The following is a 13,560-nucleotide window of genomic DNA, read 5'->3' on the forward strand; positions in this document are numbered from 1 at the left end:
TTTTGATAACTGGGCATGTTTAAAAAACATCGCTCAGTATATATAGATATGTCTTGAGACTGAATAACTGTGGAATCTTTCATACTTCCACCGCAGTCTGTCTGACCCAATTAGGTTCTCCAGCAGGTGAACACAGAGGGGATTGGAGCAAACCGTCTCTGCGTGGTGGAGAGGGCAAAGTTTGACTGCTTCAGAATCTCATGTCTGTCTGGGTCTTCACACTTTCATGCTTGTGCACGCACACATTCACACATGCAGCAGGGCACCTCTGTTATTCTGGCAGCCTGTCAACATCTGAAAAATGACTACAGCCACCGTGTCTCTTTGTCTCTCCTTTGTCGCCGATTTCTTTTTTGTATTTTCCTGCCAAAGGTCCTTCTCACGTGTGCCTCTGCTATTGAGATAAAATAACAGATGCCGCAGGAGCAGCCAGTCAAAAGCTTGAAATGCCTTCGCTGTAGTTGTGGGAAAATCAATGGACGGTAAGACAAAGCAAGGTGTAGTCATCAATTATGCGGTAATAATTCTCTGTTTCAGCGCCAATTGAATTAATGGTAGAAAATTAATGGTGGATGAATTTGATGCAGCAAGCTCACTGTGGTAAATGGATTGCATTTATAAAGCGCTTTTCCATCTGCATTAGAAGCTCAAAACACTTTACAATCACGCCCCACATTCACCCATTCACACTCACACACCGATGTCAGGGTGCTGCCATGCAAGGCGCTCAATACACACCGGGAGTAACTACAGATTAAAGACCTTGCCCAAGGGCACTTATTGATTTTCTGGTCTGGCTGGCTTAGAACCGAGGATCCTCTGGTCTGAAACCCAAGCTTAACCACTGGACCATCACCTCCCCACTTCTATGGACTAAGAATGCAACACATGATATTCTGTGTACCTTTGATTCCAGCAGGAAACCCACAGTAACTCTTCTCTTGATGTAGAGTGCACAAAACATTTTATTTAACTTTCCAATGTCTTACCTATCATAGTCTCCATTGCAGAGCGCTCTCACAGGGATGGAGAAGGACTGCCACACAGGGTTCAATGTGCTCTTCACTACTTCAGTCTTGTGGCAAATGGTGAACCTGGAGACACAGCAGTTAAAAAGTGCTAAATATATTTTATAATAGCTCACTCGTCTCGAAAAAACTGGCTGTAGAATGTCGATTTTAGTCATATAAGTTGTCCCGTCCCAACTTTGTATGCTCTGCGCAGGGCTTGTGCCACGAGGCGGGGCATATGGCATTCAGGTTGTCCGTCCTTTCGTCAGTTCGTCCATCTGTCCGGCCGTCTGTCTGTCCGGCCGCAATTCGTTCGCCACAACGTAGCTCGGCACCTATTGCTCGCAAAAACTTCGTATTTGGTGGGTACATGCGTTGGAGGAGTACTTCGCATGGGTTCAAAGGCCGGTGACCTTGACCTACTTTTCAAGGTCACCAGTGGTCACAACTGTCAAATCCTTCACCGCAACATAGCTTCGCACCTATTGGTCGCAAAAACTTCGTATTTGGTGGGTACATGCGTTGGAGGAGTACTTCGCATGGGTTCAAAGGCCGGTGACCTTGACCTACTTTTCAAGGTCACCAGTGGTCACAACTGTCAAATCCTTCACCGCAACATAGCTTCGCACCTATTGGTCGCAGAAACTTCAAATTTGGTGGGTACATGCCTTGGAGGAGTACTTCATATGAGTTTGAAGGCTGGTTACCTTGACCTACTTTTCAAGGTCACCAATGGTCACAACTGTCAAATCCTTCGCCACAACATAGCTCAGCACCTTTTGCTCGTAGAAACTTCATACTTGGTGGGTACATGCCTTGGAGGAGTACTTCGCATGGGTTCGAAGGCTGGTGACCATGAAACGGAGGTCAAGGTCACCGGTTGCATTTGTTTTGAAGGCTGGCGACCGTGACCGACTTTTTATGGTCACTGTTTGTCACATCCTCTAAATAAATATTATGCCAATCTCCAGTTTTTTCATTGTATATCCCAGTTTACATCAAACACATAAGGCTTCAACCAAATACCCACCCCATACAAGTACATATTACTGCACTTTGCATGGAAAATAATACTGCGCGTGGTGCATTTCTTGATGAATGTTGCTAGTTTTGGAATGTTTTGTTTTTAAATATTGAAATGGATGTATACTAATAAATTAAATTAAGTTGACCACACAAACATATCTTGGGTTCATACTGTCTGCAATGAAACAAAGTAAATGTAAAGCTCATTTAATTTTTTTTCCCCCTTTACATCTATATCGCCCCAACTCTTTCAGACTTGGGATTGTAACAAATAAGGAGTGACTTCCTCGTTTTTGGTATCAGGAAGCACAATAGGGCCAAAAGTGTGCAATGGGAGCCTTAAAACCCTGAACCCTGAGCTCAAGGTTCAAATCAGATGATCAAGATGTAAAGATAAATAATTAAATGCACAAATAAAATTAAACAATTTTCAATCAACCTACAGTTTATTCGCAGGACATAATATATTATGTGAATAAGAAATATTCAGAAAATCAAATATACATGAAAAATATTTTTAACAATCTAGTTAAAGCATTTATTCTGTCTTGACATACAACCCCAATTCCAATGAAATTGGGATGTTGTGTAAAATGTAAATTAAAAACAGAATACAATGATTTGCAAATCCTCTTCAACCAATACTCAATTGAATACACCACAAAGACAAAATATTTAATGTTTAAACTGATAAACTTTATTGCTTTTGTGCAAATATTGAAATGGATGCCTGCAACACATTTCAAAAAAGTTGGGACAGGACAACAAAAGACTGGGAAAGTTGAATACTCAAGAACACCTGTTTGGAAACAGGTGAGTGTCATGATTTGTTATAAAAGGAGCATCTCCAAAAGACTCAGCTGTTCACAAGCAAAGATGGGGCGAGGATCACCACTTTGTGAACAACTGCATGAAAAATAGTTCAACAGTTTAACAACAATGTTTCTCAAAGTTCAATTGCAAGGAATTTAGGGATTCCATCATCTACAGTCCATAATATAATCAGAAGATTCAGAGAATCTGGAGACCTTTCTACACATAAGCAGCAAGGCTGAAAACCAACACCGAATGCCTGTGACCTTCGATCCCTCAGGCAGCACTGCATTAACAACCAACATCATTGTGTAAAGGATCTTACCGCATGGGCTGAGGAACACATCAGAAAACCATTGTCAGTTAACACAGTTCGTCGCTACATCTACAAGTACAAGTTAAAACTCTACCATGCAAAGCGAAAGCCATACATCAACAACATCCATAAATGCCACCTCCTTCTCTGGGCCCGAGCTTATTTGAAATGGACAGACACAAAGTGGAAAAGTGGGCTGTGGTCTGATGAGTCCATGTTTCAAATTGTTTTGGAAATCATGGACACCGTGTCCTCTGGACACAAGAGGAAAAAGACCATCCAGATTGTTACCAGCAAAAATTTAAAAGCCAGCATCTGTGATGGTATGGGGGTGTGTTAGTGCCCATGGCATGGGCAACTTACACATACATCTGTGATGGCACCATCAATGCTGAAAGGTACATCCAGGTTTTGGAACAACACATGCTACCATCAAAGAAACATCTTTTTCAAGGATGTCCCTGCTTATTTCAGCACGACAATGCCAAGCCACATTCTGCACATGTTACAACAGCGTGGCTTCATAGTAAATGAGTGCGGGTACTAGACTGGCCTGCCTGCCGTCCAGACCTGTCACTCACTGAAAATGTGTGGTGCATTATGAAGCGCAAAATATGACAATGGAGACCCTGGACTGTTGAACAACTGAAGTCGTACATCAAGCAAGAATGGGAAACAATTCCACCTACAAAGCCCATTGAGTGTTGTTAGAAGGAAAGGTGATGTAACACAATGGTAAACATACCACTGTCCCAGTTTTTTTTAAATGTGTTGCAGGCATCCATTTCAAAATGAGCAAATATTTGCACATAACAATAAAGTTTATCAGTTTGAACATTAAATATCTTGTCTTCTCAGAGGCTAACAGATACATGGTTGTTGACCTGAATCACAACTTAACAGACTTTTCGGTTTTGCAAATGCCTTTTTAAACAAATGAAAAAAAATGGCATATTTTAGAATATGCACAAGCAAATTTTTTAGTAAACACCAACAGACATGTTACATTAACCTGTGTTGGTTTTTACACAGAATGAATTAGTCAACCAATCAGTATGAGCAGAGGCTCAGTTTTCCCATAATCCCTTTGGGCATCTTTGTTGTAATGTTCAAATCTTTAGAACTTGTGCATTATTTTAAAATTAACAGATATGTGTTATATTTTCACTTTGTACATTTTAAGAGTTAACATTAATGTAGTTATTTTATCCGCATTAATTTGATTTATAAATCAAAACCATAAGTCAAACCTGCTTTCCTTTACAAGATGTCTGCCTCATGGCTAACCCTAACCCTACAGCAGTGGACAGGGTGCACAAAGACAGAAGCGCTGACTCATTGGCTGTATTTGGGTTTGTGATCACCTTTGACTCTATAAGAAGGGTTGGCGGTGTTTATACTCAAAATCCGCTTGTTAGTAGCTGAGACTGTACTGGAAACAATAGTGAAAGTTATCGGTTAGCTGTAGCTTCTGATAATTTTTTTGCTGGTTATCGGTTCAGCGTTCTAAAAGATAACTTTCAGTTAGCTGATTAGCGGTTATCGAAGCTAACCTTTCGTTAGCTGTGCCCACCACTGCCCAGGACTAGTAGACCCTAGCACGACTAGGAAGTTCCCTGTTTTTTCCACCTCATGCTTGTTGTCTTCATGAGGTGTTGATTTTACTACAACAGCATCAAATAAATGATTTTAGTGTCTACAAGCCTTTTTGTACCATTAAAATTTATTTCAAAAAATGTTAACCGACTTAAGTTAGTGGAATTAAATTTAGTAGAAGCTAATTGGTTCACTAATGGTTTTCAAAGTTATTTGAAAAGCTAATACGCTAATGAAAACATTAGATTTGCTAGCTGATTAGCTGAAATGTGCCCATTAGTGATAACACGGTATTGGCCCACATATAAAATGGCCCTGATCATAAAGTTACCCTCATGTTTTTGATGTATTTACAGAAAATTGTGTTTTATTTGGGTCAACATGGTAACTTCTCCTGAGTGTGGTCTACTTCCATTCATTGCTTTGCAGCCCAATTCAGAGCATCCAAATTAAATTCACTTGACCCTAATTCCTTTCCCCTTTCATCTCCAAACCTTGCCCTCCTACCTGTCTTTTGATAAGCTAAGAAGCTGAACCAGAACAAACGCTTGAATGCACTTACGTGCCGTCCTCATTGCTCCTGTAGAAGACCATGAATGGGTCAGACTTTCCAAAGAAGTCCTTCTTGTCCAGTTTGTTGGCGCAGAACTGCATGGTGGCAAAATCCTGCAGGTAGAGAGGAAATAGCGAAGAGAAACAGTAAATGATGACAGCGTCGGTTTGAATCCACACTCATTCCTCTGTTCAACTCCTGTTGTTTATTTACACATGTTGTATGTCAAGATACTTCAACAAATAAAAGCAAAGTGCTGAATGAATCCTAATAAGAGTGAAACGGGGCCTACTTTCCAAAACCAGTTAATGCATTCATTACCATTTCTTTATTATACAATCCTGCATAACAGTGAATGGGATAAGCGATTTCAAATAGAAAATACCTTATTGTAATGTGTATAATCAGAGTAACAGTATGAGAGACCATGCACAGGCACAGAAATGGATTCAAAAACCCTGCACACGGAGGAGGAGGTTGTGTACAAAAAGGATGTGGAGGGTGTGAGTGCAGCTAATGATACATTAGAAAGACTGGTATTACCATAATTATACTCATTTAGACAGCATTTCTCTGTGCACTACCATTACAAGGACAATGAATATTTCCCATAATGCTCTTGGTTCTAAATCGTCTCCCTGCAGTCAAGGTATTAGCCTGCACTGTATAATAATGAAGCTGTTGAGTAGGCTTTGAGTGGACAAGTAAATGTCCACATCAGATAAAAAAAAACACAACTCATAATTCTGTCGGTCTTTCTCTCTACACACAGCATCTCTGTTTTGACACTCACTATACCTTCAGTTTCTGAGGAATCACAATGGATACCAAATGTTGACTTGATAGTAAGTGGCAGATTTTAGATTATGAGATGAAATAGTAAGTCCCTTCATCTGCTCCCTAGTTTTTCCACTCAGGGTTGCCACAGCAAATCTGAGGTGGATCTACTTGTTGATATAAGAGTTCTATGCCAGATGCTTTTCCTGACACAATTCCATATTACATGGAGAACGGGCAGGGGTGGGTTTCAATCAGGAACCTTCCAACTGGAAAAACAAGGACACTTAACCACTCAGCCACCACCCCTGTCAAATTATGAGACATAATACAAATAGAAAAACAAACAGAAGTCTTGTTGTTGTTTGTGTTTGTTTTGTTCCTTGTAAAGTAAACTGAGCTTTCAGCTTTGGACTGATTACATGTAAATTAGTGAGGGCTGGGTTTGGATAACTTGATTTGATCCAGATCTATGTTGATGGCTCTACCTATGGCTCTATCATTGCTCCATCATATTCTGCCATACATGTGCTGCAGAAAATGTACTGATAACACATACCAGATTTAAAAAAAACAGTCACTGCCATTGAGTTATCTTTTAATTTGGTCAGTTAATAAGAGTGAAAAAAAAGACAAAATAATAATGGAATATTCAAAATTAAAGCAGGCAATAATATTTTTTCTTCCATTTGTGCACATCAAGGCTCCATGGTGAAAAAAAGATGTTTTTCTTATTCTAGACAATGCTTTGTATACGAGGTCTGTTAGAAAAGTATCCGACCTTTTTATTTTTTGCTAAAACCATATGGATTTGAATCACGTGTGATTGCATCAGCCAAGCTTGAACCTTCGTGCACATGCGTGAGTTTTTTCACGCCTGTCGGTTGCGTCATTCACCTGTGAGCAGGCTTTGAGTGAGCACTGGTCCACCCCCCTCGTCAGATTTTCATTGTGAGGAAAATGTCTGAACGGCTGGAGCAGCGCTGCATCAAATTTTTCCAGAAACTGTGAGAGACAGCCAGGTGGACACCATTCGGAAAATTCAGATGGCTTTCAGGGACGATTTTATGGGCATCACACAGATTAAGGAGTGTTACAGCCGGTTTAAAGACGGCACACAATGGCGGAGGGCACACTGCGCTCCGAGCGGCAATTGACAGGCTGAAACGACCAGATCATTTCCAAACTGAATGTTGTGTTGATCCGGGACGTCATCTGACTACCAGAGAAATGGCAGAAAAGGTGGACATAGCACTTTTCCGGCACATTCCACTGTTACAGGAGATTTTGTCATGAAAACAGGAGCGGAGGAATTCGCCACGGAGCCGCTAATGGCGCGGAACGAAAGCACCTCCATGTTGGTCTCACAGGACATGTGACATGCCCAGATCTTCGACAATTTCTCGGATACTCACTCGACTGAAAAGCCACCCAAAGCCGTCTGAATCTTCCGAATGGTGGAAGAGCTGGACATGTCCCGTGAGACTTCCAACACGGAGGTGCTTTTTGTTCTGCGCCATTACACGGCTCCGTCCTGACATGCAAATTCCGCCGCACGTCTTGCCATTTCTCTGGTAGTCAGACGACGTCCCGGATCAACACAACCTTCACTTTGGAAATGATCTGGTCGTTTCAGCCTGTCGATGGCCGCTCGAAGCGCGGCACGCCCTCAGCCACTCAAGGCCATCTTTAATCCGGTTGTAATACTCCTTAATCTGTGTGATGCCCATAAGATCTTCACCGAAAGCCATCTGAATTTTCCGAATGGTTTCCACCTGGCTGTCTCTCACAGTTTCTGAAAAAATTTTGATGCAGCAAAGCGGCAGTCGCTCAGCCATTTTCCTGACAATGAAAATCCGCCGAGGGGGCTGGACCACTCCTCCCACAAAGCGTGCTCACAGGCGAATGATGCAACTGACAGGCGTGAAAAAACTCACGCATGCGTACGAAGGTTCAAGCTTGGCTGATGCAATCACATGTGATTCAAATCCATATGGTTTTTGCAAAAAATAAAAAGGTCGGATAGTTTTCTAACAGACGTACTGTTTGTTGTAGGAAACTTTTTACTGTTGTACATCATCTCAAGCTTTATTTTGTGCCTAACCTAGTGTCTTTTAATTTCAGGTAACTTTGTGGCCAGGGGTGGCCATAACAGTTTGGCAAAAGAGGTTACTAAATGAAAAACAAAACAAAACAAAACAAAAAAAAAACAAATGTTAAAGAATACACAAACACCCTGCTGTGGATGATTCACACACCAGAAGTGCTACAGTCATCTTCCCTCACTGGAAAAAAGCGCAACGCTTTTAAAGATGTGAGAGCCAAAAAGAAGCTGCCTGGTGTAGAGTTCGCAATTGGTAAGTTAACTGGCATAACAATAACATTATTAATGCAATGCCTTACATATATTTGCTCTATTAGAGGCGCACCTAGACCAAAAATTAAATTCTTTTGATACAGAAATATTAAAATATTACTCATTTTGACCATAAAAACACCTCTTTGGTCTCCCTCTTCTCCTCCTGCCTGGTGGCTCCATCCTCAGCATCCTTCTCCCTATATACCCTGGGTCCCTCCTCTGCACATGTCCAAACCATCTCAATCTCGCCTCTCTGACTTTGTCTCCAAACCGTCCCACCTGAGCTGTCCCTCTGATATGTTCATTCCTAATCTTGTCCATTCTTGTCACTCCCAAAGAGAATCTCAACATCTTCAGCTCTGCCACCTCCAGCTCTGCCTCCTGTCTTTTTGTTAGTGCCACTGTCTCTAAACCATACAACATAGCTGGTCTCACTACTGTTTTGTAAACTTTCCCCTTCACTCTTGCTGATATTCTTCGGTCACAAATCACTCCTGCCACCTTTCTCCACCCACTCCACCCTGCCTGCACTCTCTTCTTTACCTCTCTACCACACTCTCCATTACTTTGAACAGTTGACCCCAAATATTTAAACTCATCTACTTTCACCACTTCTACTCCTTGTAACTGCACTATTCCACTGGGCTCCCTCTCATTCACACACATGTACTCAGTCTTGCTTCTACTGACTTTCATTCCCCTTCTCTCCAAAGCATATCTCCACTTCTCCAGACTAGACTCAACTTGCTCTCTACTCTCACTACAGATCACAATGTCATCTGCAAACATCATAGTCCATGGGGACTCCTGTCTGATCTCATCTGTCAACCTGTCCATCACCACTGAAAACAAGAAAGGACTCAGAGCTGATCCTTGGTGTAATCCCACCTTCACCTTGAATGAGTCTGTCATTCCGACTGCGCATCTCACCGCTGTCACACTATTCTTGTACATGTCCTGCACTACCCTAACGTACTTCTCTGCCACTCCAGACTTCCTCATACAATGCCACAACTCTTCTCTTGGCACCCTATCATAAGCTTTTTCTAAGTCCACAAACACACAATGTAACTCTTTCTGTCCTTCTCTGTACTTTTCCAACAGTATTCTCAGAGCAAACATTGCATCTGTAGTGCTCTTTCTCGGCACGAAACCATATTGCTGCTCACAGATCTTCACCTGTTTTCTAAGCCTAGCTTCTACTACTCTTTGCCATAACTTCATGCTGTGGCTGATCAGCTTTATGCCTCTGTAGTTACTGCAGCTCTGCACATCACTCTTGTTCTTGAAAATAGGAACCAGCACACTTCGTCTCCACTCCTCAGGCATCCTCTCACTTTCCAAGATTTTATTAAACAATCTGGTTAGAAACTCTACTGCCATCTCTCCTAGACATTTCCATGCCTCCATTGGAATGTCATCTGGACCAACTGCCTTTCCACTCTTCATCCTCTTATAGCAGCCCTCACTTCGTCCTTGCTAATCTCGTTTACTTCCTGATTTACTCTCACCACATAATCCAGCCTTTTCTCTCTCTCATTTTCTTTATTCATCAACTCTTCAAAATATTCCCTCCACCTTCTCAGCACACACTCCTCACTTGTCAGCACATTACCATGTGCATCTTTTACCACCCTAACCTGCTGCACATCCTTTCCAGCTCTGTCCCTTTGTCTGGCCAATCGGTACAAGTCCTTTTCTCCTTCCTTACTATTCAACTTCTTGTACAGCTCGCAATATGCCTTTTCCTTTGCTTTTGCCACTTCTCTTCTCGCCTTACGCCGCATCTCCTTGTACTCCTGTCTACTTTCTTCATCTCTCCGACTATCCCAAAACTTTTTCACCAACCTCTTTCTCCTTATGCTTTCCTGGACCTCTTCATTCCACCACCAAGTCTCCTTGTCTTCCTTCCACTGTCCAGATGTCATACCCAGTACTGCCCTAGCTGTCTCCCTCACCACATCTGCAGTACTCCAGTTGTCCAAAATTGCTTCCCCTCCAGCTAGTGCTTCTCTCACCTGCTCGCTAAATTTCACACAACAGTCTTCCTCCTTCAGCTTCCACCATCTGATCCTTTGTTGAGCTCTCACTCTCTTCTTCTTTACCTCTAAAGTCATCCTACAAACAACCATCCTATGCTGTCTAGTGACACTCTCTCCTGCTACCACCTTACAGTCTGTGATTTCTTTTAGCTTGCATCTCCTATAAAGAATGTAGTCCACCTGTGTGCACCTTCCTCCACTCTTATATGTTACCTTGTGCTCCTCCCTTTTCTTAAAGTAGGTATTCACCACAGCCATTTCCATCCTTTTTGCAAAATCAACTACCATCTGTCCTTCCCCATTCCTATCCTTGATACCATATCTACCCATTACTTCCTCATCACCTCTGTTCCCTTCACCAACATGCCCATGGAAGTCTGCTCCTATCACCACTCTTTCATGCTTGGGCACACTCTCCACCACCTCATCTAACACACTCCAGAAATCTTCTTTCTCCTTCATCTCACAACCTACCTGTGGGGCATATGCACTGATGATATTCATCATCACCCCTTCAATTTCCAACTTCACACTCATCACCCTGTCAGACACTCGCTTAACCTCCAACACACTTTTAACATACTCTTCCTTTAAAATGACCCCAACACCATTTCTCTTCCTGTCCTCACCATGGTACAACAACTTGTACCCACCGCCGATGCTCCTGCTCTTACTTCCCTTCCACTTGGTCTCTTGCACACACAATATGTCTACCTTTCTCCTCTCCATCATATCAGCCAGCTCTCTCCCTTTACCAGTCATACTACCAACATTCAAAGTCCCCACTCTCATTTCCACCCTTCTAGTTTTCTTCTTCTCCCGCTGTTCGTGGCAACGTTTTCCTCCTCTTCTTCATCGTCTTCGCCCAGCAGTAGCCCAATTTCCATCGGCACCCTGTTGGGCAATAGCACTGGTGGCGGACGTTGTTAACCCGGGCCGCGACCGATCCGGTATGGGAATTCAATTCTGAGTCTGCATAGTTGGGTTGGCTTGTTTTATGCCGGATGCCCTTCCTGACGCAACCCTCCTCATTTATCCGGGCTTGGGACCGGCACTCAGAATGTACTGGCTGCACACCCCATGTGGCTGAGTTGTATTTGTGAAATAAATTTTATATTTAAATGTTTAATTGTTCCCATTATCCTTTGTATATTTTATGGCATTATGACTTGTAGGTTCCTATAGAGATTCTATAGGTTGTCCCATAGGTTCCCATAGAGATCCTATAAGTTGGCCTATAGGTTCTGGTAGAAATGCTATAGGATGGCCTATGGATTGTTATAGAGATCCTATAGGTTGGCCTATAAGTTCCTACAAAGATCCTATAACTTCTGATAGAAATTCTATAGGCCGGCCTATAGGTTCTTATAGAGATCCTATGGGTTGGCCTGCGGGCTCTTATAGCCATCCTATAGGACCGCCTGTAGAGGGCCTATAGGTGAAACATCCCAGTTGCCTATAGGCACTTATAGATTTTTTTCTATGGTGGCCTATAGGTTTCTCTATAGGCTTGTCCACGGAAATTCTATAGCCTGGCCTATAGCAACCTATAGGTCATGCCTATAAAATTACTTATAGATTTTTTCCGTAAGGGTAATAATGTTACAATACAATTTTAGAGACAGAGACAAAAAGAACCTAACAAAACACAACAGAAAAGATAAAACCATGTAACAATGAAAATAACTATAAATAACTGTTTCCTGTTAACACCTAGTGAGTAGCCTACTCTCATTTAGGTTTTGAAACCTTGTTTCTGAAGTGTTTTTGTGTGATGTGCACAATTTTCAGTATTTTGACTAATACTACCAGTCATTTACAAGCCTAGATAAACTTTGTAATATAAAAAAATCAGTCCGTTTATGATTATTAACATTTACTTGTACTTTTACTTTCAATACTTGAGTACATTTAGTTGTACATTACTTGTCATACTTAAGTACAATAAATACTAGATACTTTAAGACTTTTACTTGAGTAGCATTTCAATCAGTGACTTGAACTTCTACCAAATCATTTTTTTAATGGGTATCTGTACTTTTACTTAAGTGTGATTTTCCGGTACTTTATACAACACTGGTTGTGCATTTCGTTTAATTTCAGTTGGAGAACACGCAACTCCACTGGTAACATACCAACTTGTTCGAATTCATGAACGCCGATATGTTTTCTGGCTGGTGCATTTAAAAGATACTGAATCACCTTGTTCTGGGTACACTGCAACCGAGTTCTATATTTCTTGATTAGTCCAGTGTACCAAGAGGTGCTGGCATAGTCAAAGTGACATTGAATGAGTGCCGATACTAGCCTTTTCTTGGTTATCAGGTCGACATTCCTCGCTTGCCTATATAAGAATTTCAATTTAGCGTTTGACTTACTAATGACATTTTCAGCCATGCCAGCTCCAGATAGAGATTGATCAAGTTTGGCACCCAGGTATTTCACCTGTGTTTGACAGTTCAATATATTACCAACACAGTGCACCTGAATGGAATTACATTTGCAGAGATTATTTTTAGTCCCGAAAAGTATTGACTCCGTTTTGCCTAAATGTAAAGATAGCTTGTTATCAATCAGCCATTCTCTGATTGACTCAAGCTCCGAGGAGAGTATTTTCTCTATACCCTCGGCATCTTTGCCCGAAACGATAAGGGCAGTGTCATTAGCATACAAGAGTGTCTTGCAACTGACGGCGGACGGAATGTTGTTAACATAAATGAGAAAAAGTAGAGGCCCAAGAATACTTGGTAACCATGTCCTCCGAGACCAAAGAAAGTTTAAAACTATTTACCGGAGCAAACAAAGATTGATAATACTCCCTAATATGGCGTATGCCATATTTACCGGCAGAAGGCGGAAGCTTGTCGACAAGTGTTGAGGCGATGGTAGTGAAGAATTTGTTGATGTGCTCGGATACCTTTAATTTATCGAAACATGTCTCTTCATTTATATTTAGACCGATGTTGGAAGGTTTTGTTTTTGATTGAGATGACGTTCTGAGACTTTGGGATATGCTAGGTCCGCTTTGTAGCCAATAATGCATGCTTATAGTCTAAGATAGCATCATG

At 41.7% G+C, this 13,560-nt stretch overlaps 1 protein-coding gene across 1 annotated transcript in view; it reads right to left on the bottom strand.

The window, feature by feature from the left end:
* Positions 1–975: 975 nt before the first annotated feature.
* Positions 976–13,560, bottom strand: part of LOC117511462 (copine-5-like) — a gene marked incomplete at its 5' end in the record, with an annotated part of 243,000 nt that continues 230,415 nt past the window's right edge. The window contains 2 exons of the mRNA XM_034171485.1: positions 976–1,094; positions 5,324–5,427. Of these exons, the coding sequence (XP_034027376.1) occupies positions 986–1,094; positions 5,324–5,427 (213 nt within the window). The remainder of the gene's footprint in view (positions 1,095–5,323; positions 5,428–13,560) is intronic.

The sequence above is a fragment of the Thalassophryne amazonica genome, chromosome 6, assembly GCF_902500255.1.
Source record: "Thalassophryne amazonica chromosome 6, fThaAma1.1, whole genome shotgun sequence".
NCBI lineage: Eukaryota > Metazoa > Chordata > Actinopteri > Batrachoidiformes > Batrachoididae > Thalassophryne > Thalassophryne amazonica.